At 56.5% G+C, this 22,257-nt stretch overlaps 4 protein-coding genes and 1 long non-coding RNA gene across 11 annotated transcripts in view; 2 read left to right on the top strand and 3 right to left on the bottom strand.

Moving 5' to 3' along the window:
• Nucleotides 1-4,977, bottom strand: part of KIAA0753 (KIAA0753 ortholog) — a 39,550-nt gene extending 34,573 nt beyond the window's left edge. For 5 of the 7 annotated variants that reach the window (XR_006297709.1, XR_006297710.1, XM_043582729.1 and 2 more), the window contains exons 1-2: nt 709-1,665; nt 1-150 (exon numbers count right to left, since the gene is read on the bottom strand). The gene's annotated coding sequence lies outside the window, so the exon portion shown is untranslated. Of the gene's footprint in view, nt 151-646; nt 1,666-4,798 lie in introns of those variants that run through there. The other 2 variants (XM_043582730.1, XM_043582731.1) reach the window with 2 other exon arrangements.
• Nucleotides 1,711-4,566, bottom strand: LOC122486015 (collagen alpha-1(I) chain-like). Its single transcript, XM_043585497.1, has one exon. It carries the CDS (start codon nt 4,564-4,566, stop codon nt 1,711-1,713), a length of 2,856 nt encoding a protein of 951 aa, XP_043441432.1.
• A 162-nt stretch (nt 4,978-5,139) lies between the features above and the next one.
• Nucleotides 5,140-7,296, top strand: TXNDC17 (thioredoxin domain containing 17). The gene is made up of 5 exons (XM_043582739.1): nt 5,140-5,362; nt 5,754-5,835; nt 6,110-6,185; nt 6,819-6,890; nt 7,137-7,296. Exons 1-4 carry the CDS (start codon nt 5,218-5,220, stop codon nt 6,885-6,887), a joined length of 372 nt encoding a protein of 123 aa, XP_043438674.1. The 5' UTR covers nt 5,140-5,217; the 3' UTR covers nt 6,888-6,890; nt 7,137-7,296.
• A 1,200-nt stretch (nt 7,297-8,496) lies between these two features.
• MED31 (mediator complex subunit 31) lies at nt 8,497-15,701 on the bottom strand. Its single transcript, XM_043582740.1, has 4 exons — nt 15,576-15,701; nt 14,805-14,882; nt 14,383-14,479; nt 8,497-8,939 (listed from the first exon to the last, which is right to left on the bottom strand). The coding sequence occupies exons 1-4, from the start codon at nt 15,601-15,603 to the stop codon at nt 8,747-8,749; spliced, it is 396 nt and encodes a 131-aa protein (XP_043438675.1). The 5' UTR covers nt 15,604-15,701; the 3' UTR covers nt 8,497-8,746.
• Nucleotides 15,702-15,876: 175 nt separating this feature from the next.
• LOC122484782 lies at nt 15,877-20,439 on the top strand. Its single transcript, XR_006297708.1, has 3 exons — nt 15,877-16,019; nt 19,468-19,596; nt 19,998-20,439. It is a non-coding gene; the product is annotated as an uncharacterized LOC122484782 (long non-coding RNA).
• The last annotated feature ends 1,818 nt before the right edge of the window (nt 20,440-22,257 follow it).

Below are 22,257 nucleotides of genomic sequence, written 5' to 3'. Positions count from 1 at the left end.
CTGGGTCTGGCGCTGGCTGCTCACTCCTCCCGTCCAGTGGGACGCCAGGCTAGATGCGCACGGCGGGGAGCCGGCCTGCCCCGGCCCGTTCCGTCAGAGGGCGGAGCGCTGGCGAGAGCCCACCTACGGGCATCGGTCATCGGTCATCGCCTGCAACGGGAGGAGGCTGCTTTCAGACCAAGGGCGATCAAACACCGGAAGGAGGGGACACCATGCCACCCTCAGAGGACAGTACTCTAGAGGAGGCCCGCAGCAGCCTCGCGCTGACCAGCGGGTGCTCCGGGAAGGTACCGGCCAGGGTCCTCCACAAAAGCGTCTTCCCTTTTGGAATCCTCCTTTCCAAGAGAACGGGGGACACCGTGTGAGTGGCTACCCGTCGAGCCCAAACCTCAAGGGCCACCAGTGAGGCGTTACTCCAGAAACGGCTCTGCCACGGGAACCAGGCATCCTTCTGCTCAGTCTGCGTGAGCAAACCCTAGCCACTCGGCGAAGGGTGGCGTGCTCACTCCCTGGGCTAGCTCGGCAGGGCAGAGCCGACCGGCTCCGAGTGAGGCCTCGGGGTCAGAACACCGAGATCCCTGCCAGGATCTGCCACTGAGTAGCGGAAGGGCCCCCAGACCTGCAACCCCACACCCCCCACACGCACCCCGTGAGCTGACAGCCCGGAAAGCATTTTGTCAGGATTTGTAGGGACGTGGCCGCGCTCACCCCGCTGTCTCGGACCGCCTCCTCAGACGCCGATCACGCCTGCCTCGTGGCGTGCCGACCACACACCGGTCTCTGTTATTGACCTACTTCAAGGCCAGGCCCCAGCCTTCCAGCTATGCCAGCTTCCCGGGGGGGCCGGGCCCCGTCCTGCTGCTCTGAGATTCCCCACAATACAGGGTTTTGAGCAGAGCAGATAATTGAACTCAACGTCTGTTGAATTAAGCTGATTTTCCACAAACCGATTCATTTTAGACGTACTGGTGTGTTTGTGCTCTCAAAGAATCCTACAGCAAATCAATTGGGAAATCCAGGTTAAAAAAAAAAAAAATCCCTAATTTAAGCTTTTGAGTAAACCCAAGGTCTGTAGACTGGATTTGCTTCAAGACAGATACACGTGTAGGAACAGAAGGGCAGCTGTTCAAGATTCCCTGTTCCCACAGCTGCAGAGACGAGAGCGACAACGAAGACGGGAGGGCACGGGGGCGAGGCAGTCCCGCTGGCTTTTGTCACCACGGTCACCACAGTCCAGGGCAGCCGCCGCAGAACGGAGGAGCCCGCAGAGCTGGGGCCGGGGCCCCTGCGAGTTCTATGTGGCCGACACTTTCCCCAGAAGCCAAAGGCCTAGGACTCAGGGCTGCACTAGGGAAACACTAGGTGACCGCCCCCCCCCCCGCCCCGGCCCCCCGTTGCAGGATACCTCGAGTGACTGACACACACACACACACACACACGTACACAGAGTCCAGTGACACCCACCCCACTGTTCCCCTATACACATTCCTGGGACGCCCCTCTCTCTGCAACCTGTCCCTTCCCCACTGCTCTAGGACACCTCCTAACTTGTCACCCGATAGACCCAGGAAGCCTCCACAAAGCATCTGTCCCAGATCCCCAAGACACCCCTACGGCCTGCGCCTCCGTCTACAACCCAGGACCAACCTCCCCCCAGCCTGTCCCCTCCCAAAGAGCCCAGGACACCCCCCACCCCGTTCCCTACACGTGCTATGAGAAGGCCCCCCTCAACCTGTCCTCCCCCAAAGGGCTCCCCCGGACCCTCACTGCAGACGCTCCTCCGGCCTGTGCCCCCCCACTCTGCTGCGGGTGACCTCTGAAATGGCCGATGCCCGTCTCCTGCCCTGCAACCGGGGGCACAGGGCCTCTTGTCCCTGAGGCCGCAGGCACGTTCTCACAGTGGCTCTCTTCCCCTGGGGGCCGCGGGCAGCTCCAGGACCGGGTCCCACACCCGTGGGCAAGAGGCGCCCCCACTGCCTGTCTGCCTCCCGCCTCCCCCCACGAAGCCCCAGCTCCCTCCGCAGACGGCGTCCTGGACGCTGGGAGGCCGGCGGCAGCCTCGGCGGCTTCTTCCCCGGCACACCCAGTCACCCACACCACGGCAGGCACGCGCCCCGCTGCGGGCACCCCCACAGCCGCGAGCACCCCCAAAGGCAGGGGCACCCTGGCAGCCTCAGGGACCGGCCCACTGGCTCTTCTCCTCCACGGGCCATCCGCAGGTCCCTCCGTCACCGGTCTCTGTCCCCACACGCCCGAGACATCCCCACAGCTGGCATTGGCCATCATCGGCCCGGGGGCCCCCGCCGCCATGGGCACCCCCTCGGCCCCAGGCATCTCAGCAGCCTGCCCCCCTCCCAGCGAGCCGGAGGGGCCCCCCGGGCCCAGCCTCTCCCCTGTGGGCCCAGGCATCCCGGCGCTGGGGGGCAGCCCCACCCGTGAGGGACCCCTGGCGTCTACGGGTGCTTGCACCGTGTCCCTCTCCCCCCACAGGCCTGCGACACCCCCGGGGGTGGACTCCTCCCGGACCGGCCGGGGCGTCCTGGGAGCCACGGGCACCGGGGCAGCGGCAGACGCCCCTGCACTCGGTCTCCGTCCCCAAGGTCTCGGCACACCCCCAGAGCCCGTCTCCTGCCCCGCAAGCCCGGGTGCTTCAGGACCCCCGATGGCCTGCCCCCTCTCCCACGGGCCTGGGAAAGCTGCAGAAGCCGCAGTCTCCCCCGCAGACCACGGCCCCTCGGGAGCCACGGGTAACAGGGCAGCAGAGACGCCGTCGCACAGGCTCAAGCCACCTCGAGAGCCACCATCCTGGCACGTGGAGCCGGACACCCACACGGCGGTGGGCACGGCCGCAGGCGCCCTCGCGAACCCCCCCGGGCCGCACCTGTGCCTGGGCAGGACTGCGGCCCCAGGCAGCCCCTCTGCCTGTCTCCTTCTGCACAGACAAGACACGTCCCTGGGGCCGGCCTCTTGACCCACAGGCCCAGGTGCTCCCAACGCTGCGGGCAGCAGGGTCTCCTGCTCCCCCAGAGCCTGCCTCCCGTCCCACAGGCTCACAACACCCCCACAGCCTGTGTCCCCCGCAACCACCCCCGGTGCCCCCAGGGCCCGCTGCCCGTCCCACAGGCCTGGGGCAGCCTCGTAACCCGCCTGTCCTCCCAGGGCCCCTGGTCCCGCCACCACTGCCCCCACCGGCTGCTGGGTCCCCCACACACCAGGGATGCTCCCGCAGCCCGTCTCCCTCCCCAGGGCCGTGGGCACCCCCAGGCCCTGCTCCACACTCCACAGGCCTGGAGCGCCTCCAGGGCCCACCTGCAGCTCGGCAGGACCGCATGCCTCTGCGGCGTGTGCGGCTGCCCAGGAACCCGGGTCCCCTCCAGAGCCGGTCTCTACCCACACAGCCTGCCCCCGTTCCCTGAATCCTGGGTCACCCCCACATCTAGCTTCCTCTTCAACAGCGCAAGGCACCCCCACGGGCTGTCCAGTGCCCCACGTGCCAGGAGCACCCCCAGACCCCATCCCCTCCACGGCCTGTCCGTTCCGCCACGCGCCCAGGGCACCTGCACAGCTGGCTTCCTCCTCCACCCTGCCGGGCGCCCCCACAGCATCAGGCAGCACCCTCGAAGCCTGCCCCCCTCTCCATGAGCCCGGGGTGTCCCCACAGACGGTCTCTGGGCCAGGAGCCCCCGGCACCTGCAGGGACTGCCCTCTGCCCCACGGACCAGGGGCACTCCCCCAGCCCCTCTCCCTGTCCACAGGCACGGGCCACCCCGCGGCCTGTCCTCTCCCCAGCAGGTAGGGCACCATCCCAGGCACACCCCCAGGCAGCAGGCCAGCCGCCTGTCCCCGCCCGCACAGGCCTGGGACCCTCTCACAACCCGCCCCGGGCCCAACGCCTGTGGACACTCCCGAGGCCCTGGGCATTGCCCGAGCCTGTCCCTTCACCCAGGGCCCCGTGAGACCACCCCGGCTGGTCTCCACCCAGGAGGCCCTGCCGGGGACGCCCCTGTCAACCGGGCCCTCTCCCGCGGGCACCGGGTGGAGCTCCACTCTGCTTCCCTCCCCGCACCCCGCCGCCGCCCGCATAGCCTGCACCTTCAGCCACAGCTCCAGGATGCTCTCGTGCCCCATGGATCCCGGGCGGCCTTTCCGCTCACAGCCCCGGGGGCTCCGGTAAGGCGCCCCGTCCTCCTCCCCGCCGGTGCCCGTCACCCACACCGACCCGACAGGCCCCACCACCTGGGGCTCCCCCACCGCGCCGTCCACCCACACGGCGCCCGGGTCCCCCGCGGCCTCGGCCGAGCCTGCGGCGCCGGCGGTCTCCGAGGCCTCCGGCCCGTTGGCCCCCGCCGCCCCGGCCGCGTCGGCCTCCGCTCTCCTCCCCCGGGGCCGCCGACAGTCTCGCAGCCTCTCTGCGCTCACGCAGCGCGTGTCCCACGCCGAGGTCGTCGCCCGGCGCCCCGCTCCCCGGCCGCGCGGCGCCCCCGCGGCGCCCCTCTTCCCCCACGGCCTCCCGCGCCCGCGCCCCGGCCGGCTGGGCCCCACGCAGCGGCCCGCCGCCCCGCTCATGGCTGCAGGCCCGCCCGCGCCGCCCCTCTCGGCCCCCCGCCCGCCGCCCGCCGCCGGGGCCGCCGCACACACGCACGCACGCGCTGGGCCCCGGCCCCCCGAGCTCCGCAGGAGCGGCGGTGACGGGGCCCGCGGGCGGCGGGGCCGGCCGCGGCTCAGGGGCTCCTGTCCCCCGGGCCCACGAGTCCGGGCGCGGCTTCCCAGAGTCCCCCCGGCCCCGGCCCGAGCCCACCTGGCCTGGGGCGCGGCGCGGCTACCGGGGAGCGGGCGGGGGGGCCGGCTAGGCCGCGCTTCCGGCCGCTCGCGCGGTCGCCATAGCAACGGGCGCAGGGCGGCCTGGGAGCCGTTAGGGCTCCCGAGCCGCCTAGGGGTCCCGGGGCTGCACGGCGGCAGGGTGGGCAGCCGCCGCCCATGGGGCCCGGGCCGGGGCGGCTGGGGCAGAAGCCCGGGTGCCTGCGCAGAGCCGGCACGGAGGGCACGGGCCAGCCACAGCCGGAGGCGGGACGCGGCGCGGAGGCCTTGTGGCCGCCCCCGGCTCCCGTAGCGCCGTGGAGCCCCGCCGGCCGCGCCCCCGGAAGCGGCCGCTCCCCGCCCCGTCCCGCGGCGGCGCCTCCCGGAGACCCGGCCGGCGGTGCGCGGCGCGCCCTCCCGATGGCCGGCTACGAGGTGGTGAGCGTGTCCGGCTTCGAGGAGTTCAGCCGGGCGGTGGAGCAGCACCGCGGCAAGACCATCTTCGCCTACTTTACCGGCTCCAAGGACGCCGGCGGGAAGAGCTGGTGCCCCGACTGCGTGCAGGGTGAGAGGCCGGGACTCGGGGCCCGCGGCGTGGGAGCCGAGCGAGAGCCAGACGAGGGGGCTCGCCGACCCTCCCCGCCGCTCGACCCGGATACCGCGCGCATCCAGTCCCCGAACACCTGTCCCGTCCCCGGTGCGCCTCGTGTGTCCGGGACAGGGGAGCCGGTCGTCCGCCGTCAGCGAGGACGCCCCGCAGCGTTCTAGGTGCCCGTGGCGCGGGGGCCCATCTGCCCTCGGATTTGGCCCTCGGCCTTCAAGTGGTTTTCTGGTCGACCTCAGTTACAGTCTGAGGACTTGAGCGAAGACGGAAGGGAGGGGGGAGGGACGCTGTTCCTCGGTGCCGGATTCTAGAGCCCATGAGTAATTATTTCATATCAACTTTTGTTTTAAAGCGGAGCCAGTCGTGCGAGAGGGGCTGAAGCACGTCAGTGAAGGATGTGTGTTCATCTACTGCCAAGTGGGAGAGAAACCTTAGTAAGTGCCCGTGTGCAGTCCCTCCTGTCCCGGATGCTAGACTCGCGCACTTAGGCTAGGCGGAAGGGCCTCGGCGACCAAGGGTCTGCATGCTTAGGGCGGTCGGGCAAGTCAAACAATCAGACACTATTAAAGTCCTAGTCCTCAAGCTTTTACAAACATTTACAAAGAAACCAGTGATTACTGAAAGACTAAATGTAGGAATCTATCAAATATTAAATGGGGAGAAACCAAGTAAATGTTACCCATAATCACTTTTTCTTTTTCGAAACAGTTGGAAAGATCCAAATAACGAGTTCAGAAAAAACCTGAAAGTAACTGCGGTGCCTACACTCCTTAAATACGGAACAGTAAGTGTCTGTCGTGTCATTGTGGCGGGACTACAACTGCCCCCGTCAAAACTCCTGTTCTGGATTCAGATTTTAAAAGATCTTGATGTTTGTTCCCAGTGGGGATCTATTAAAATGCACAGCTTGGCTGTCCATCCCTATGGGCAATCAAATAAACTATTAAAAATGCCAGTATCTTAAGTATTAGGTCTTTTTCATGCTTTGTGAAAGCCACTCTGTTTTAAAATTCTCTAAGCACTGCTCAAGAAAGTCGGTTAACGTAATTCCTTAAAATACTAGCATCAATGGTTGTTTTCTACTGACTTCAGGATTCTGGCTACAAAGAAGGCCCCTCCTCCAGTTTGGCCATGGCCAAAACTAACGAGTTCTAAACTAACGAGTTGAGGGAAGGTGATGGCGCTGGGCTTGCTGTCTCTTGTTTTAGTCCACGGAGCTGAGTATTTTAATGATTTATCTTAAGGCAAATAGTTATTAGAACTACCTAATAAGACTTGTTACAACTAGATGATGGTCTTTGAATAGCATGGTTTCTCCACCCGAAGATTTGTGTTAACTCAAGGAAGAACAACTCCTTCCCTCCCTAATGACGTTTTTGTAGCTGTGGGTTAAGATTAGACTGCTCTTCTCTTACAGCCTCAAAAACTGGTGGAATCCGAGTGTCTCCAGGCCAACCTCGTGGAGATGTTGTTCTCCGAAGATTAAGAGTTGATGGGGGCGCCTGGGTGGCGCAGTCGGTTAAGCGTCCGACTTCAGCCAGGTCACGATCTCGCACTCCATGAGTTCGAGCCCCGCGTCGGGCTCTGGGCTGATGGCTCAGAGCCTGGAGCCTGTTTCCAATTCTGTGTCTCCCTCTCTCTCTGCCCCTCCCCCATTCATGCTCTGTCTCTCTCTGTCCCAAAAATAAATAAACGTTGAAAAAAAAAATTTAAAAAAAAAAAAAAAAAAAAAGAGTTGATGATGACAGTTGTGTCTTGATTTCCTGATCTGCTCTGGCACAAAAGCAGTTGCGTACTTGCTTTGAATTCATGTTAGCAATAAATAAATAAATGAATGACGATGTAAAAAATAGTTTATGTCTAAACAGTGCTATTAAAATGCTCACAAACCCTCAGTTTGCCTGTAATATTTGGGAATTTCTAAGATACAGGTAAAATACGCCTTCAGGAGTGACAGTAACAGCACTGGGGATGCATTATTGGAGGTGACAGAAATATCTAAAAGTCCCTACCAGTAAAGGCAAATTCCAAATCTCCAAAGGAGTTAGGATCTTTTACCTTAAATGCCACAAATTTACAAAGAATGGCTCCTAAAACACCTTGTCTGGCTTTAGAACGTACAACTTCCCGTAGCCAGTGACAGAGAGCACAGCGCACCTAATGCAGCCTCCCTACTCACTGCGGGCAGTTTTGCTCTCCTGTCTCAAGAGGCTTTCTGGCTCTGGCGGAGGCAGGTGGCACAGGTGGGTCAGAGACCATGTCGTCGAGTGGTGGTGGCCAGAGTCCCAGCCACCAGTCAGTCACGCCGATCACCACCGCAGACAAGCTTCTTAACCTGTCTGAACCTCAGTCTCCTCCTTTATGGACGCGGGTGGTTCTGCAAGTGACACGAGAGCAGGACAAGGCAGGTAACGTGGCCCTGGGGTGTAGTACCGGCCACGGAAACGTCAGCTGTGCTGGATGATCACAAGTATTTGAGGCTCCTCATCTTTATTCTAGTCCAAGGTCCAAGGGTGCAATGAGAAATTAACCAACAACCTTCTCCTTCCGGTCACCGGGTCAGTGACACGCCGCCTGTTCCTTTAAGCCCTCTTGCAAAGCAAGTGGGGATACGGATAAGTCCTCCTTTTGGGCAGAGTTTAAGAACCTTTCTGCGGTTCCTGCTCTGATTTAAAGAAATCATTCACAGGGGCGCCTGGGTGGCTCAGTCGGTTAGGCGTCTGACTTCGGCTCAGGTCACGATCTCGCGGTCCGTGAGTTCGTGCCCTGCGTCAGGCTCTGGACTGATGGCTCAGAGCCTGGAGCCTGCTTCCGATTCTGTGTCTCCTCTCTCTCTGCCCCTCCCCTGTTCATGCTCTGTCTCTCTGTCTCAAAAATAAACAAACATTTAAAAAAAAAAAAAAGAAATCATTCACTCTGTTCCCCTCATTCTGTAGACAGAGGGTAGGCAGGGTAATGTTCAGACGGACAGTAAGAAGGAGGGAGACGGACTTGCCCAGGCCCCACCACGTGTAAGGAACAGAGCTAGGCTTATTAGAGTTTGGGACATTTGGTGGCCCTCCCCTTGCCCCCCTCCCCACGACTCCTTAAGCTGGTTTAAAGCACCTAACGTTTCTGTTTTTATTCAGTTGGTCAAGTACTAACAATAACTTACAAATCCACAGGGAAACCAAAGGAGAACAATTCTGGTTGGACAGAAGTAATCTATTAGCAAAAAGTTAGCTGCGTTAAACAGTACACTACAGTTCTAGGCGCTGCCCCAGGGAAGGCAGCCAGGAGAGTCTCTGTGTTCTCTGCACGAGAGCAGTATGGACGCGTCCCAGAAGCCAGTCCTGGACCCGGCTCTCACTTTCCCGCCGCGTTATTCTGCTGCTGCTGCTCCGCCAGGGCTTGCTGAAGGCGCATCCGCTTCCGGGAATAGTGCTGCCAGTGCAGAATCTGCTGCTCGTCGATAAACTTGGCGCACTGAGCGTTCACCAGCTCCTTGCGGAAGTGCTCGTACTGAAGCAGCTCGAGCATGTGCAGACACTGTGGGTACCTGGGTGCGAGTGGACAAGTTAACGACCGGCACGGTCTAGGTCAATCGCGCCAGGCTCCAACTCAGTTTCTCGCTCAAAACTGATGTCGTAGCCTACCATTTCTAGAACATTCGTTCACTTTGGTAGTACAGGTTCTGTTTTTCCTGCTTCTGCAAAGAAGCCGCTCATCAAAAGTCAGCATGAAGCAAAAGTTTCCAAAGGGAAAAAAACTTAAGTTCAGAAAGACCGAATAGCCCGCCCAACACTACACGGGAGCTGGTAAGCAGAGTCAAACTTTGGGGGCAATCATTCAGTTCTGTGGTGGTGTCCAAGGTGAGGACCACAAACACTTTTTATTTTAGTAATTACCTGTTTATAGTTGATAACTACCGGTTTTCCATCAGTAGGGAGAAAGACAAGTTTTATTCAAAACCGACTCCGTTTCAGAAATAACTACGCGCGAGCCCTGCACCCTACTTTCCACAGGGACGGAACAGTTCTGGGATTGCTTCACAGGTACTCTGAGACTGAGCAACTGAGTACGTCAGCACACCTGAGATAAAGAGAGCCAGATCTCTGACTGGTAGGAGAGTTGTTACGAGGGTGGCGGGGGGGGGGGGGGGGGGGGGGGGGGAGGCTGGGAGGGACCCTGTGTTAAGGAGCTGCAACTGGAAACATCCGTATGAACTCCTGGCTTTTAATATAGAGACACAGAAACAGACAGGGATGAGAAGTACGTACACACACACACACACACACACACACACACACACTTCTTAGCTGTGTGTCCTGAGAGGGCCTAGCAGCAATGACACTGGTACCAACAAGCACACTCAGATGATGGATTGTGAAACACCACTTTCCAGGGCCCTGGCGAGATGGCTGGCTCCAGGGCCAAGGCAGGGAAGGTACAAGATGAGCCGGGAATGTTATGTAGTGCCAGAAAGAGGAGTGCCCAGAAAATCGTGGGGATGAGTCACAAGGACTCAGGAGGCAACCCAAAGGGGCTCTTAGTGGCCAAATCTGGAACTGTTACAAGAAAACACAATTATAATCCAAAAAATAAGAATCCAGGAGTCCATATTGATGGGACTCTTTTAAATGAATAAAGAGGGGGGCGCCTGGGTGGCTCGGTCAGTTAAGCATCTGACTTCTGCTCAAGTCATGATCTCAAGGTTCCTGTGCGTGGGGCTCTGCGCTGACATCTCAGAGCCTGGAGCCTGCTTCAGATTCTGTGTCTCCCTCTCTCTCTCTCTCTCTCTCTCTGCCCCTCCCCAATTCGCACTCTGTCTCTCTCTCAAAAATAAACAAACATTAAAAAATTTACTAAAGGGGCGCCTGGGTGGCGCAGTCGGTTAAGCGTCCGACTTCAGCCAGGTCACGATCTCGCGGTCAGTGAGTTCGAGCCCCGCGTCAGGCTCTGGGCTGGTGGCTCAGAGCCTGGAGCCTGTTTCCGATTCTGTGTCTCCCTCTCTCTCTGCCCCTCCCCCATTCATGCTCTGTCTCTGTCTCAAAAATAAATAAAACGTTAAAAAAAAAATTTTTTTTTTTTAATGAATAAATAGGGAAAAGAGGAATGATTCATCCTCATACCTAAACCACAACTGATAAACGTAGAAAGTGACAGAATTAGAAAACCAAGTAAAAACTGCTTTGGGCAGGTATCAACAGAGGCCAAAATTAGGGGGTAAAAGTACGACACGAAACAAAGTATGTACACAGTCTCGAAGCATTTCCCCGCAAGACACTTATTAAATACAAAAGGAAAACTAGTAACTTGATGTGGTAAAACCTGGCAGTTACCACCTGCCTCAACCAAGTGGCCAAAAGTAACATCACTAGTAGCAGGTCAAATTGACTTCCTGCAACTCCTGACAGGATATATACCAAGAAGTTTAGAAAATCACTTCCGGGTCACAGTTGGGGGGGGGGCAGAGGGGGGGAGTGCAGGGGGAAGGAGCAAGAAACTCAAGATTAAAGACTTAAGGAGGCATAAGTACAAAATATAGCACAGGAGCTTAGACTGGATACCATCCCAGACACAGGTCATTAATGAGACAGCGGACAAAATCAGAATGAAGTCTGCAGACTAGATAATATGTTAATGTTAATGTTCAGATTTTGATCACTGTCCTGTGGTTACAGAAAATGTTAACATTTAAAATATCTGGGTGAAGAATATATAGGAATTCTCTTTATGATTTTTGCAGCTATTTCATAAGTGAAATTATTTCAAACAGAAAAGACATGAGATCTGAGTCCGTTAAAAAACCTTCAACTGTAAGAGACTTCGGAGCCAGACTTGTGCAGGCGGCATAGACAGGACAGAAGGATGAAAACCATATATACCGCGGGGTGCTTCCCACGTCTTCATGTGCACGTAAATCACTCCCTGAACGCAGACTCTGATTCAGCAGGTCTGAGGTGGGGGCCTGGGTTCTGCATCTCTAACAGGCTCCCAAGTGACAGCAGGGCTGCTGGTCTGGGGACCACACTGAGAAGCAGGGCGCAACCCCACTGCTGTTCTTCCGAGACAACATCGGTATGCTATCGGCACTCCAAAGACACAGCTGCTTGTAGCTGTTGGTGCCTGAGCCTGAATGCCTTGCTCACACCCAACCTCTTTCCTTCTCATGCAGGCATCGGGACGGGGAAAGACCTGGGTCTGAAGGGCATCGGGACGGGGAAAGACCTGGGTGTGAAGGGCATCGGGACGGGGAAAGACCTGGGTCTGAAGCGCATCAGGATGGGGAGAGACCTGGGTTTGAATACCAGCCCCGCCACTCACCAGCTGGCTGGCCTTGGACAAGGTTCTCAACCTCGGGCAGCTTTAGCTTCCTCACCTGTAACCTAAACCACCGTGACAACCAAGAGAGTGGTCTCAGGTGGCATTCGGTCAATAAACGGAACTCGGACACGCAGTGATCATCTCTCAAACTTGTAAAGACAACGCTCAGAGTAAGTATTTTCACAGGCTATAACTCTGGCCTTAACCGACAAGAGGAAGTTAAGAGGTACCAAAGGAAAGTTGCCCCTTTAGATTTCGGAAAAGTAAATGAGGCATAAACGGAGAACTCAGTTAACAGCACTGATGAAAACAAGAACAGAGGAGTTGGAGTCGGCACAAAGCTCTCAGCGAGTCGGCGATGTGAATCCCTGCCCCCCCTCCCCCCATGAAAAAGTAACAGGAACTCAAGTTACACTTACTGGAGCGTAACGTCCACCTGAAGAAGTGTGGCTGGTCCACCGCACCCTGACTGCACCTGAAGGCCTGTGTCTAGTTCCTGGCAGAACAGCGGAGGGCACGGTTGCAAAATACCCCAGGGAGGGCGCGTGAGAAACGGCTGACAGCGGCTGAGAAAGCACGGGTAAGGGCTCCGTCGCAGGGGCGGGTACCGGCTACCAGGGAAGCAGGACGAGCGGTGCCAGGGTCTGCACGCGGCAGCCGCCCCTCAGGTGAGCCAGCCCCAACATGGAAGGGGGAAGACCCGCGGTGAGCAGACCCTCCAGATTTAGGGAGTAACTACAAGTCTGGATTATTATACGAAACTCTCCGACCTTTAAGGTCAGCAACTCTTAAACAAAAGCCTCCCGCGACTGATGACACACGCCCACAGCGGTTAGCCTGCAACCTCTCTTGAATGCAAACATCTGAAGGGCAGTTGCCTCAAGGGGTCACAGACGGGTTCCGGATTGACTCAGGGGCAAAACTGGAGATCTGGGTTGAAGCTGCACACCGGGGCATCATAGCCCAATAAAAGGAAACACTTCCCGTCATGCAGCTAGCAAGGGAACCGGCTGTCCCTAAACAGAGCAACAGGCCCTCCCTGGAGCCCTCCAGAGCGCAGCCGGCCATCCCGCCAACACTGGGGGGACACAGAACTCCCCGTGCCTGTGGCCCTGTGTCCACACGGAGTCTCCAAGTCTACGTACACACACCACCTAATAAAGTCTTCACTGTGATTATTAAATAAGTGGCTGTTTAAAAAGGACCAGTAAGGGAGCAAAGGGGTCCTGCAGGCAGAGATGCGGGCTTCAAAAACCAGTTATTAGACACAGATCAAAAAAGTGAGTTGGATAAAGTACAAGTTTGAGTCATTTCCCTCTCAAATGTGTTTGTTTAAAAAAGAAAAAGACAAGAAGGGCGCCTGGGTGGCTCAGTCGGTTAAGCATCTGACTTCGGCTCAGGTCATGACCTCGCGGTTCGTGGGTTCGAGCCCAGCATCGGGCTCTGTGCTGACGGCTCAGAGTCTGGAGCCTGCTTCAGATACTGTGTCTCCCTCTCTCTCTCTCCGCCCCTCCCCCACTCATGCTCTCGCCCTGTCTCTCAAAACAAATATTAAAAAAAAATTCTTTTTAAAGAAAAAGACAAGGGAAAAAAAAAGAAAAGTGTCACCATTGCCTTCTGACTACCTAGTTAGACAAAGAAAAGGCCTGAGTTCAAGGTTTAAAGAACACAATTCTTGCACATATGCGCTCTAAAGAAAGACAATAGCTACAGACATACTGCCTTTTTTTTCTTTTACAAACTAAAGGTTTGTGGCAACCCTTCATCAAGCAAGTCTGCCCGCACCATTTTTCCAACAGCATTTGCTTACCTCATGTCCCTGTGTCGCATTTTAATAATTCTCACATTTTAAACTTTTCATTATTATTATATTTGTTATGGTGATCTGTGATCATGACTTCCTAAAAGCTTAGATGATGGTTAGCATTTTTTAACAATATATTTTTTTATTAAAATATCTACCTTTTTTTTTTTTTAAACACTATTGCACACTTAATAGCCTGCAGTATTGTGTGAACATAAGCTTTATACACTGGGAAACCGAAAAATTCATTTGGCTTGCTTTACGGCAGGGTTCACCTTCTTGCAACGGTCTGGAACGAACCCACAGTATCCGAGATGTGGCCGTAATAAGAATCAGATAAGGTCACCCCCTCCAGAAAATCTTGCTGATAAGTGCCCTGTGTTCTTCAGTTTTCAGCCGACGACTATGCCATTGCATTTAAAGACTGTGGGTTCGTTAAGGTCGGAAACGCAGAGAGATGGGGTGACCAGTACAAGTACAGTCAGACAAGACAGAGCTAGGTCACACAGAGCCTGAGCCCAGGTAAAGAGAAGGGACTCTGTTCTGCATGGGATGGGAGGGCACTGACAGGCTCTAAGCAGCAAAGTGTCCTGTCGTAACATTTTTGAAAGAGCAAGATGGCTTCTGTGTAGAAAATTATTTTGCTTCCTTTGGCTTGGAGGCGGGAGGACACAGGATGAGGGTAAGAGAGGCAGGGATGAGCAGTGAGATCGCACAGTAACCCAACTTAGAGATGAGGCGGAGAAACTAAAGACGTAGAGGGGTTCGAAATACATTTTTTCCAATGTGAAACTACAAAGTCTGTTAAATGTCAGTGTCTTGGAATATAATACACTACATACACATTTAGGACTGTAAAAATTAAACTTACTTTAGATACTTGGCATATTCTGGTTCTTTCCAGTAAAGCAAGTACTTAAGATAATTAACAAAAGCTTTGTCTTTGAAGTAACCTCTTTGGGCAAGAACTGAAAGGCATAAAAACAAAAAATATATCTGTAGAGCAAACCAATCCTGGAAGGACCGATCGATGACCCCTAGCATACAGAATCTACGTATGTAAATCCCCACCGCCACCACACACTGAATTCAGAACATAAGTCCCAGTCCGTTCAGACACACACACACACACACACACACACACACACGCACGCACGCGCGCGCACCCGTTTAAGTGTAGCAGTGATCCCACTGAACTGAGCATACATAAAAGTAGACATTATTACGAACTGCAATTCTTCTTGTCAGAGATGTTAACAGGTACTCAATTCCATCAGGCGCCCAACAACTTACAATTAAGGTAATTGGGGTTGGCTAAACACTGCACGAATTCCAACTCCAACTGAAACCGAAGTCGATTTCCAGCATCATCTAGGACGGAATACAGCAAAAGTCACCCAAAATAAAGGTCACCACCTAGAACACTGACTTGTAGAAAAAGACGTGACTGCCGCTGAGAACGTATTTCTGCAAAAGTAAGGGCACGGCGTGGTTTTCCTAAACTGGGCGTGGGGGAAGGTGGCCCTTCCCCACTAGTCCGGGGGAAGCAGAGAGCGCTCTGCTCAACAAGATCAAGTGAGGCGCTCCTCTAAAGACAAGAGCAAAAGGCGCACCCACGGGGCAGGACACCCACCACCCGGGAGCCACGACCCGAGATTTCCAGACTGATCAGCGGGAGAAGGTCGTAATAACCGCGCCTCAGAGCCCCGCTAAGTACCCCGGGGAAAGTCCAGAATGCAAGCTGCAAACGGGCCGACGGGACGTGCGCCGGTTCGAGAAATGTCAGGGGCAGAAAGGCTCACAGTCGGGCGACATCTCACACTTAAGCACGCTCATCGGGGACGCGGAAAACCAGCGGCGGAACGGACGGTTCAGGAGCGCGTCCTGCCGCTGGGGCCTCGCCGGGAGGCCGACGGGGTCGGCGTCCGAACGGCAGAGGTGAGAAGGAAGGAGCCGCGGACAGGAGCCCCGCCGGAGCTGCGCCGCAAAGGAGTCCCCGGGGAAGCGGGAAGAGATGTCTGGCCCGGGGCACCTGTGTTTGCTAGGGTCCCGAGCGCTACTTACCTGTCTCCATAGCGACGGCCGCGGCCATCGCGAGCAAAGCCGCCCCGCCGCCACCGGCCCCAAGAGCAATTTGCCCGCAGGTTCCGGAAGCGGCGGCCCCTCTTCCGGTCGCGGGGCAGTGTGGGATGCGGGGCGGGGGCGGCCCCGCGCAGGCCCAGCTCTCCGGCTCCGGCTGCGACCCCGCCCCCCGGCCCTTCGCAGGCCCCGCCCCCCGGCCCCTCACAGGCCCCTCCTCTGGCTCCCGCGGGCCCCGCCCCTGGCTCCGCGCAGGCCCCTCCTCCGGTCCCTCGCAGGCCCCGCCCACCGGCCCCGCGCAGCCTCGGGAGGCGGCTCGCAGAGGGTCAGAGGCAGAGCCGTGGCGCCGGCCAAGGGGGAGCTAGAGGAGACATGGCCGATAGGGACGTGTTTTGGAGGCAGGGCTGACATGACTGATGGACGTGGAAGGTGAGGGAGAGGAACAAGAGAACCAAGAATGACTCGAGCGGTCCGGTGCGCGGTGGTGCCAGTTCCTGGGATGAGGGTCACTAGGGAAGACAGGTCTGGGGGGAAACCCAGTTGAGGTGTGGCGTGTTGAGTCTGAGATGCCTGCAGAATACCCGCAGACGCAGAGGGGCGGCGGGGTGCAGGAGGCTGGCTACCGTGACAGGTGAGGGTTGGAAGTACGAATTGAGAGCTCGTGGGTGCATGGGTGGCATTAAAGACACGGGACTGAGTGACTGTCACCTGCCAGTCTGTCCCGCTCCTTTTATGCCCCGTGAATGGATTCGCGAGTACCAGCTGGCTGAACACCCTTTCCCCTCTCTCAGCCCCACAGGGACCTGCCACAATTTTTCCTTGCCCAGAGCCTCCTGGTGGCCACCAATAAGGGAGAAAGTTTGCACTGAAATGGTAGACAAATCTTGGCTTTCACAGGCTACTACTGCTCCTGGGAAGGTCTCGAAGGTTCATGTCCTGGGTTTTTGGTTTTGTTTTTGGCGGGGGATGCGGGGGCGGGGGGTGTGGATATCAACCTGTCATCCTAGTCCCAGGTCCTCATGGGAGGGCCAAGGCCACCTGAACCGGTAACAGTGGTTCTCCACTGGGGGCACTCTGGCCCCGCAGGGGACACTTGGCAGTGTCTGGAGATATTTTTGTCACAACTGTGAGGGTTGGACGCTTCTGGAATCTAGCGGGTGGAGCCCAGGGATGCCAATAAACGTGCCTCAATGTGCAGGACCCCGCCCCACCCCCGACAATAGAGAACCACTCGGCCCCGAATACCAACGGTATCAAGGTTGAAAATTCTGAAGATTCTAGCAGCTTAGAAGGCTAGAGCGTGGTCCGTTGGGGGAAGCACCCCACTTAGTAGAAGGATTTGCTGCTGGAGGGGGTTAGAGGCAGTGGCCTCTGTCACATGTCAGGACAGGTGCTCCGAGAGAGGGAGATGTTGATTTTGAGGAGACCTTACCTGCCTGCTGTCAGTGACTCCTGTGACATTTATCCCTGGAGGGAAGGTGGGTGGGCAGTCCCATCTAGCAGGTGTAGGTGACCTTGATTCTGCAGGGCCTCGCGGTGGGGTCGGGCACTGGCCATTGCCAGGCACTGTGCTGAGTCATGACCCACACCACTTCATCTAATCACGGGGCAGTGCCCTGGGCTCAGGGGCTCAAGCCAGGGGGGTGGTGTAAAACCCCAGAGGCTACCCTAAAGCTTCTGACTCATGAAACTGATGCTGTAAACTAACAATTAGACTTTGGAATTTAGTCTTTGGTGAGCTTACTAATTCTTTTTAGCGTGACAGACCATGTGCATTATATACACTCTCTTAATCAGTGTCTTTTTTTAATTCATTAATTAATTTATTTTAATATTCATTTTGAGAGAGAGAGAGAGAGAGATAGTGTACCAGTAGAGGAGGGGCAGAGAAAGAATCCCAAGCAGGCTCCGTGCTGCCAGCGCAGAGCCCGATGCAGGGCTCGAACTCACGAACCGCAAGATCATGACCTGAGCCGAAATCAAGAGTCGGGCACTCAACTGACTGAGCCATGCAGGCGCCCCAATCAGTGGTTTTTATGTTTATTTTTTTAATTTTTTTGTTAAAAAAATTTTTTTTACTGTTTATTTTTGAGAGACAGCAGAAGACAGTGTGAGCAGGGGAGGGGCAGAGAGAGGGAGACACAGAATCGGAAGCAGGCTCCAGGCTCCGAGTTGTCAGCACAGAGCCCGACACAGGGTTCGAACTCACAAACTGCGACATCATGACCCAAGTTAGACGCTTAGCCAACTGAGCTACCCAGTCGCCCAGAAATCAGTGGGGTTTTTAAACATTTTTTAATGTTTACTTATTTTTGAGAGAGAGACAGAGACAGAGAGAGCATGAGCAGGGGAGGAGCAGAGAGAGAGGGAGACAAAGAATCCAAAGTAAGCTCCAGGCCCTGAGCTGTCGGCACGGAGCCCAACGCGGGGCTCGAACTCGTGAACCAAGAGATCATGACCTGAGCTGAAGTCGGATGCTTAACCGACCGAGCCACCCGGGTGCCCCAGAAATCAGCGGGTTTTTTTTTAATGAACAAAGTAGTTGCTTTTCTCTAACAATGTTCCTTACTGACATTTTTATTACAAAGGTGATATGTGTTACGTGTAACAAATGAAGATAATTCAATGATGTGTAAAGAAAAATTTAATAACTTGTCATCATTCCTTTCCATTACATCCTCTGGAAATCATTGATGTCAGCAGCCTGGTGCATATCCTTCTAGACCTTTCTGCATTCACCGCTTCCATACCCCTTCGTATGGAAGACGGCTTGGAAGATTACTGGAAACGCCAAAGACTCGATTTCCAGATGATTGGTTCTCTTGAAAGGATACGGGATTCTGGGAGCTTCCTTCTCTTTGTTATGATCATGCCATAAAAAAAGGGCTTTGTGTAAGTTTGTCCTTCCCAATTTCACTTATCCGTGTTTCAAAGCTGAAACCCAGAGAGGCATACACAGAGCAAGATGGCATCCAAAAAAAGACACGAGTTATGAAGGAAAAGGATATCACAAGGTATTTGTCACGTACTCTGCTTTACATCTGCGAGTCCACAGGTTTAAAATGACCCCGTGTGTTGGGGCACCAGGGTGGCTCCGTCGGTTAAGCGTCTGACTCTTGATCTCAGCTCAGGTCATGATCTCACGGTTCGTGAGTTCGAGCCCCACGTAGGGCTCTGTGCTGCTTGGGATTCTCTCTGTCTCCCTTTCTGCCTGTCCCCCGCTCACACACACACACTCTCTCAAAACTAATTAAACTTAAAAAGAATAAATAAAATGCCCCGTATGTTCAAGAAGTTTCTACCGGTCATAATGTTTGAAGCACCTTCTGTGTACCGTGTCTGTGTGCCCTCCCCCCACCACACACCGTGGGAGCTTCTGTACCTGCGACATGGATGTGAGGCTGAGCCCAGCAGGTGCACAAGAAGCAGAGAGCAATGCTGTCCCTCCACCCCTGCCAAGAACGCCCGCCGTCAATGGCTCCATCTACTAATCCCTTGGGTTGATCGAGCTAGGTAGCTGTCTGTGGTTCTTGGCGACCAGGTTAGTTTGGAAAACTAAGCAAGTACGAGTCAGCACCCGTCACCGTCCTCGTAATCCATCCGTTTAAATGTAAGCTGAGGGCAGCTCAGGGACTCCAGCATGTGCGTAACTGCGGTCAGCTGTGTGGAAAAGGCTCGAAAGAATGCCCTTAACGGGACCCTCTCCCCCCCCCCCCCCATCACACAAGCCACGGGAAGAACCAGTGAGGCATCTGGTCTGTGCTCTGGGCATCCTGCCCTGGATCCGTGACCCAGCTTCTAGGGACTTCCGCATGCTGTGGCCCAGAGAAAGACTTCTGTTTAAACCCACCCCACCCCCATTTTCCCCCCATCACAGTCGATCTTCGTGGTACAGATGGAAAAGCTGAAGTCCGCAGCGGCCGAAGGCAGTTTGGCTGGGAGCAGACATCCTTACAACCACTGCTTCCTGCCTCCTGGGACGGTTTCTTGTCATAGCCAAGTGGAGGTGAGTGTGAGCGTGGTGTCCCTAAGGTGAATTTGCAGGGAGCACCGTGCACGAGACTAAAACCAGAGGAGGAGGAGAGACAGGAGCGACACTTCTATGGAATTCTCCAGACACTCTCATTCCCAGGAGACTCTGTAAACAGCTCATTACACTTTTGAAGGTGTTATTAGGTACAGAAGCGTCATCATGTCTCGTTGATAAATTGGCCCTTTATGGGTAGGAAATGCCCGTCTTCCCGTGTATGGAGGACGTGCTGTATCATGTAGCCGGATCTTGGTTTTTTCTCCTAACGTAATCGTTTCAGCCTTTAACTCGGGATGTGTAGGCAGCTTCTATTTTCTGTGATTATTGACGGGGTTGGCTGATTTACTCTTTCTGTTTCCCGTTACGGGTTTCGTCAGGGTTCACAGCGCCCGTTTCGGACCACGCTGTGCCCACACGTGGATGCTATGTGCGTGGCGTGCAGCACGGGAGCCTTGGAGGGTTCTCCCCCGTGCCCCGCCTCCGCTGCTGTCCTCCTGTGTGTCCCCCACGTCGCAGACCCCGCGTTCGTGGCTGGCGAATTCGATGATGTTTTCTAGAAATGTCAATAACAACTTCTGAAGGTCCTATTCCCTCGCACCGTCAGGGACACGGGAGGCCCGTCCCTTCGCGTGGGTGCAGAGGGTCTCGGTCCCCTCACACCTTCCTCCCTCCTGCCTGAAGCCCTTTGTCAGTGCAGGTTTCCCGGTGTTGTGTGTCCAGTAAAGCTGTAAGTTTGTCCTCGTGTTTGAAATATGTTTTTTCCTGGACAGAGAATCCTTACTTTCTCTCTCTGTATGTACATTAAAAGTGTTATTCCAATGCCTTCTTTTTTTTTTTTTTAACACTTATTCATTTTTTGAGAGACAGAGTGTGAGCAGGGGAGGAACAGAGGGAGAGGGAGACCCAGAATCCCAAGCAGCCTCCAGGCTGTGAGCCATCAGCACAGAGCCGGACGCGGGGCTCGAACTCACGAACCGTGAGATCATGACCTGAGTGGAAATCGAGAGTCGGACGCTTAACCAACTGAGCCCCCCAGGCACCCCCACCCTCTTCCTGTTTCTCATTCGGGGTTCACTGCGTGTTTGGGATCTGTGGCCGGAGCTTGGGAAGTGAGGGTGGGCATTCAGCACACTAAACTCCAGAAGAAAATCTGGGACTGTGACGTCAATTCTGTGGATGGCAACCTGCATTCTTCTCATTAACGAAGTGAACACAGAAAAGTGCGGAATCTGCCCGAGCGTTCACACACTGTAAAGGTGAGAAGTGCCTGTGGAGGTGCTGTGTGCTGTCACCGTGTGGGACATGCTCACACTGGGAGTCACGTCAAACCCGTTGGAGGAAAGCGCTATCCGAGGCCTCCTCCTGCTACAGAGCCCCTCCGAGTCCGTCCGCGCCCGGCTTAGCATCTGTGCCATGACAGGCAGTGGACAGCAGAGGTCAGGCCATCCCCGCAGGGCGGCCGAGGCCCTACCTTAGCCGAGAAGCAACAGGCCCGAGGTGGCAGCTGTTAATAGAAACCCCAGCTGTCTTGCCTTGGGGTGACCACTTGGGAGAGCCCGCCGTCCTCCCCCCCGGCGAGGCCTTGCCGCAGGACCCTTCCCCACCTCTACCCCCAGACCGGGTTCTTTGGACGTCAGAACACCCCTGGATACTTCAGGGGAAGGTCCTGGCATTGAGGCTTGGGCCCCGGCCACATTCACCTTGGAAAACCGGGATTCGGGACCGTCCCCGGCCAGCCCCAGGCCCCACTAGTGCAGTTTACCGTCCCCCACCGTCCCCTTCCTCTCTGCTGGCCCGTCTGCAAAGTGCAGCCACGGGTGCGTTTCTGAAACGTTTCACCCTTCCCTTCCCACGTCCTCACACCCTTGTGGTGCTTCTGCGCCTCCGACACGGCGCGCAGCCTGGCCGCGGGCTGAGCGCCGTGCTCCCATCACACCCTGCTGGTGCTCACTCCTGTCCAGCCCGTGCTCCCCAGAGCCGCCGCGGAGGGAGACAGGGCCACGGGGGCCGGCGTCGTGTGGCCTGTCCCCCGTCCTCGTCCGACCCAGCGGGCACTGTGGGTGGGGCATGGCGTGGGCCCCCACACGGGCAAGCCTGTTGGATCCAGCCCTGGGGCCTTGTGCTCGTGGCAGGAGCCTGGCGGAGATGCGGGACCCTGAGCCTGAGCCGGAGCCCCCCAGGAGTCAGCACCACGACCCGGGGGGCTCCCCGCCGCCTTGGCCCTGTGTCCCGGCTCCCTCCACCCTTTCCCACCTCGCTGGCCTCGGCCAATCCTCAGGGCCTGTGCACTTTCCACTGCCGATGCCTGAGCGCTCTGCCCCGGATTTGGTAACGATCTGCCCCTTGGTGTCCTTCAGGCGCTTGATCACGTGCTGATTTTACTGATTAAATGCCCCCTCCCCCACCTCCCTCGCTCCCAACCCCAGCCCTTAGGATCTGTGCACGGCACTTACACAGCCAGCACTGGAGTTTGCGCGCCCCATGGGAAGAACAAGGACCTCGGCTTGCGGGTCACGACTTCCCGCCCCCTGGTGCAGAGCAGGCCAGCACCGTGTTCGCCCTAAGGACGGATGAACGAGTGAACAAATGGTCAGGAGGGACTTCAGGACCCTCTGCTGTTGGGACTCAGACCGAGGC

Source organism: Prionailurus bengalensis, chromosome E1 (assembly GCF_016509475.1).
Source record: "Prionailurus bengalensis isolate Pbe53 chromosome E1, Fcat_Pben_1.1_paternal_pri, whole genome shotgun sequence".
In the NCBI taxonomy this organism is placed as follows: domain Eukaryota; kingdom Metazoa; phylum Chordata; class Mammalia; order Carnivora; family Felidae; genus Prionailurus; species Prionailurus bengalensis.
This window is presented reverse-complemented; position numbering and strand designations above follow the sequence as displayed.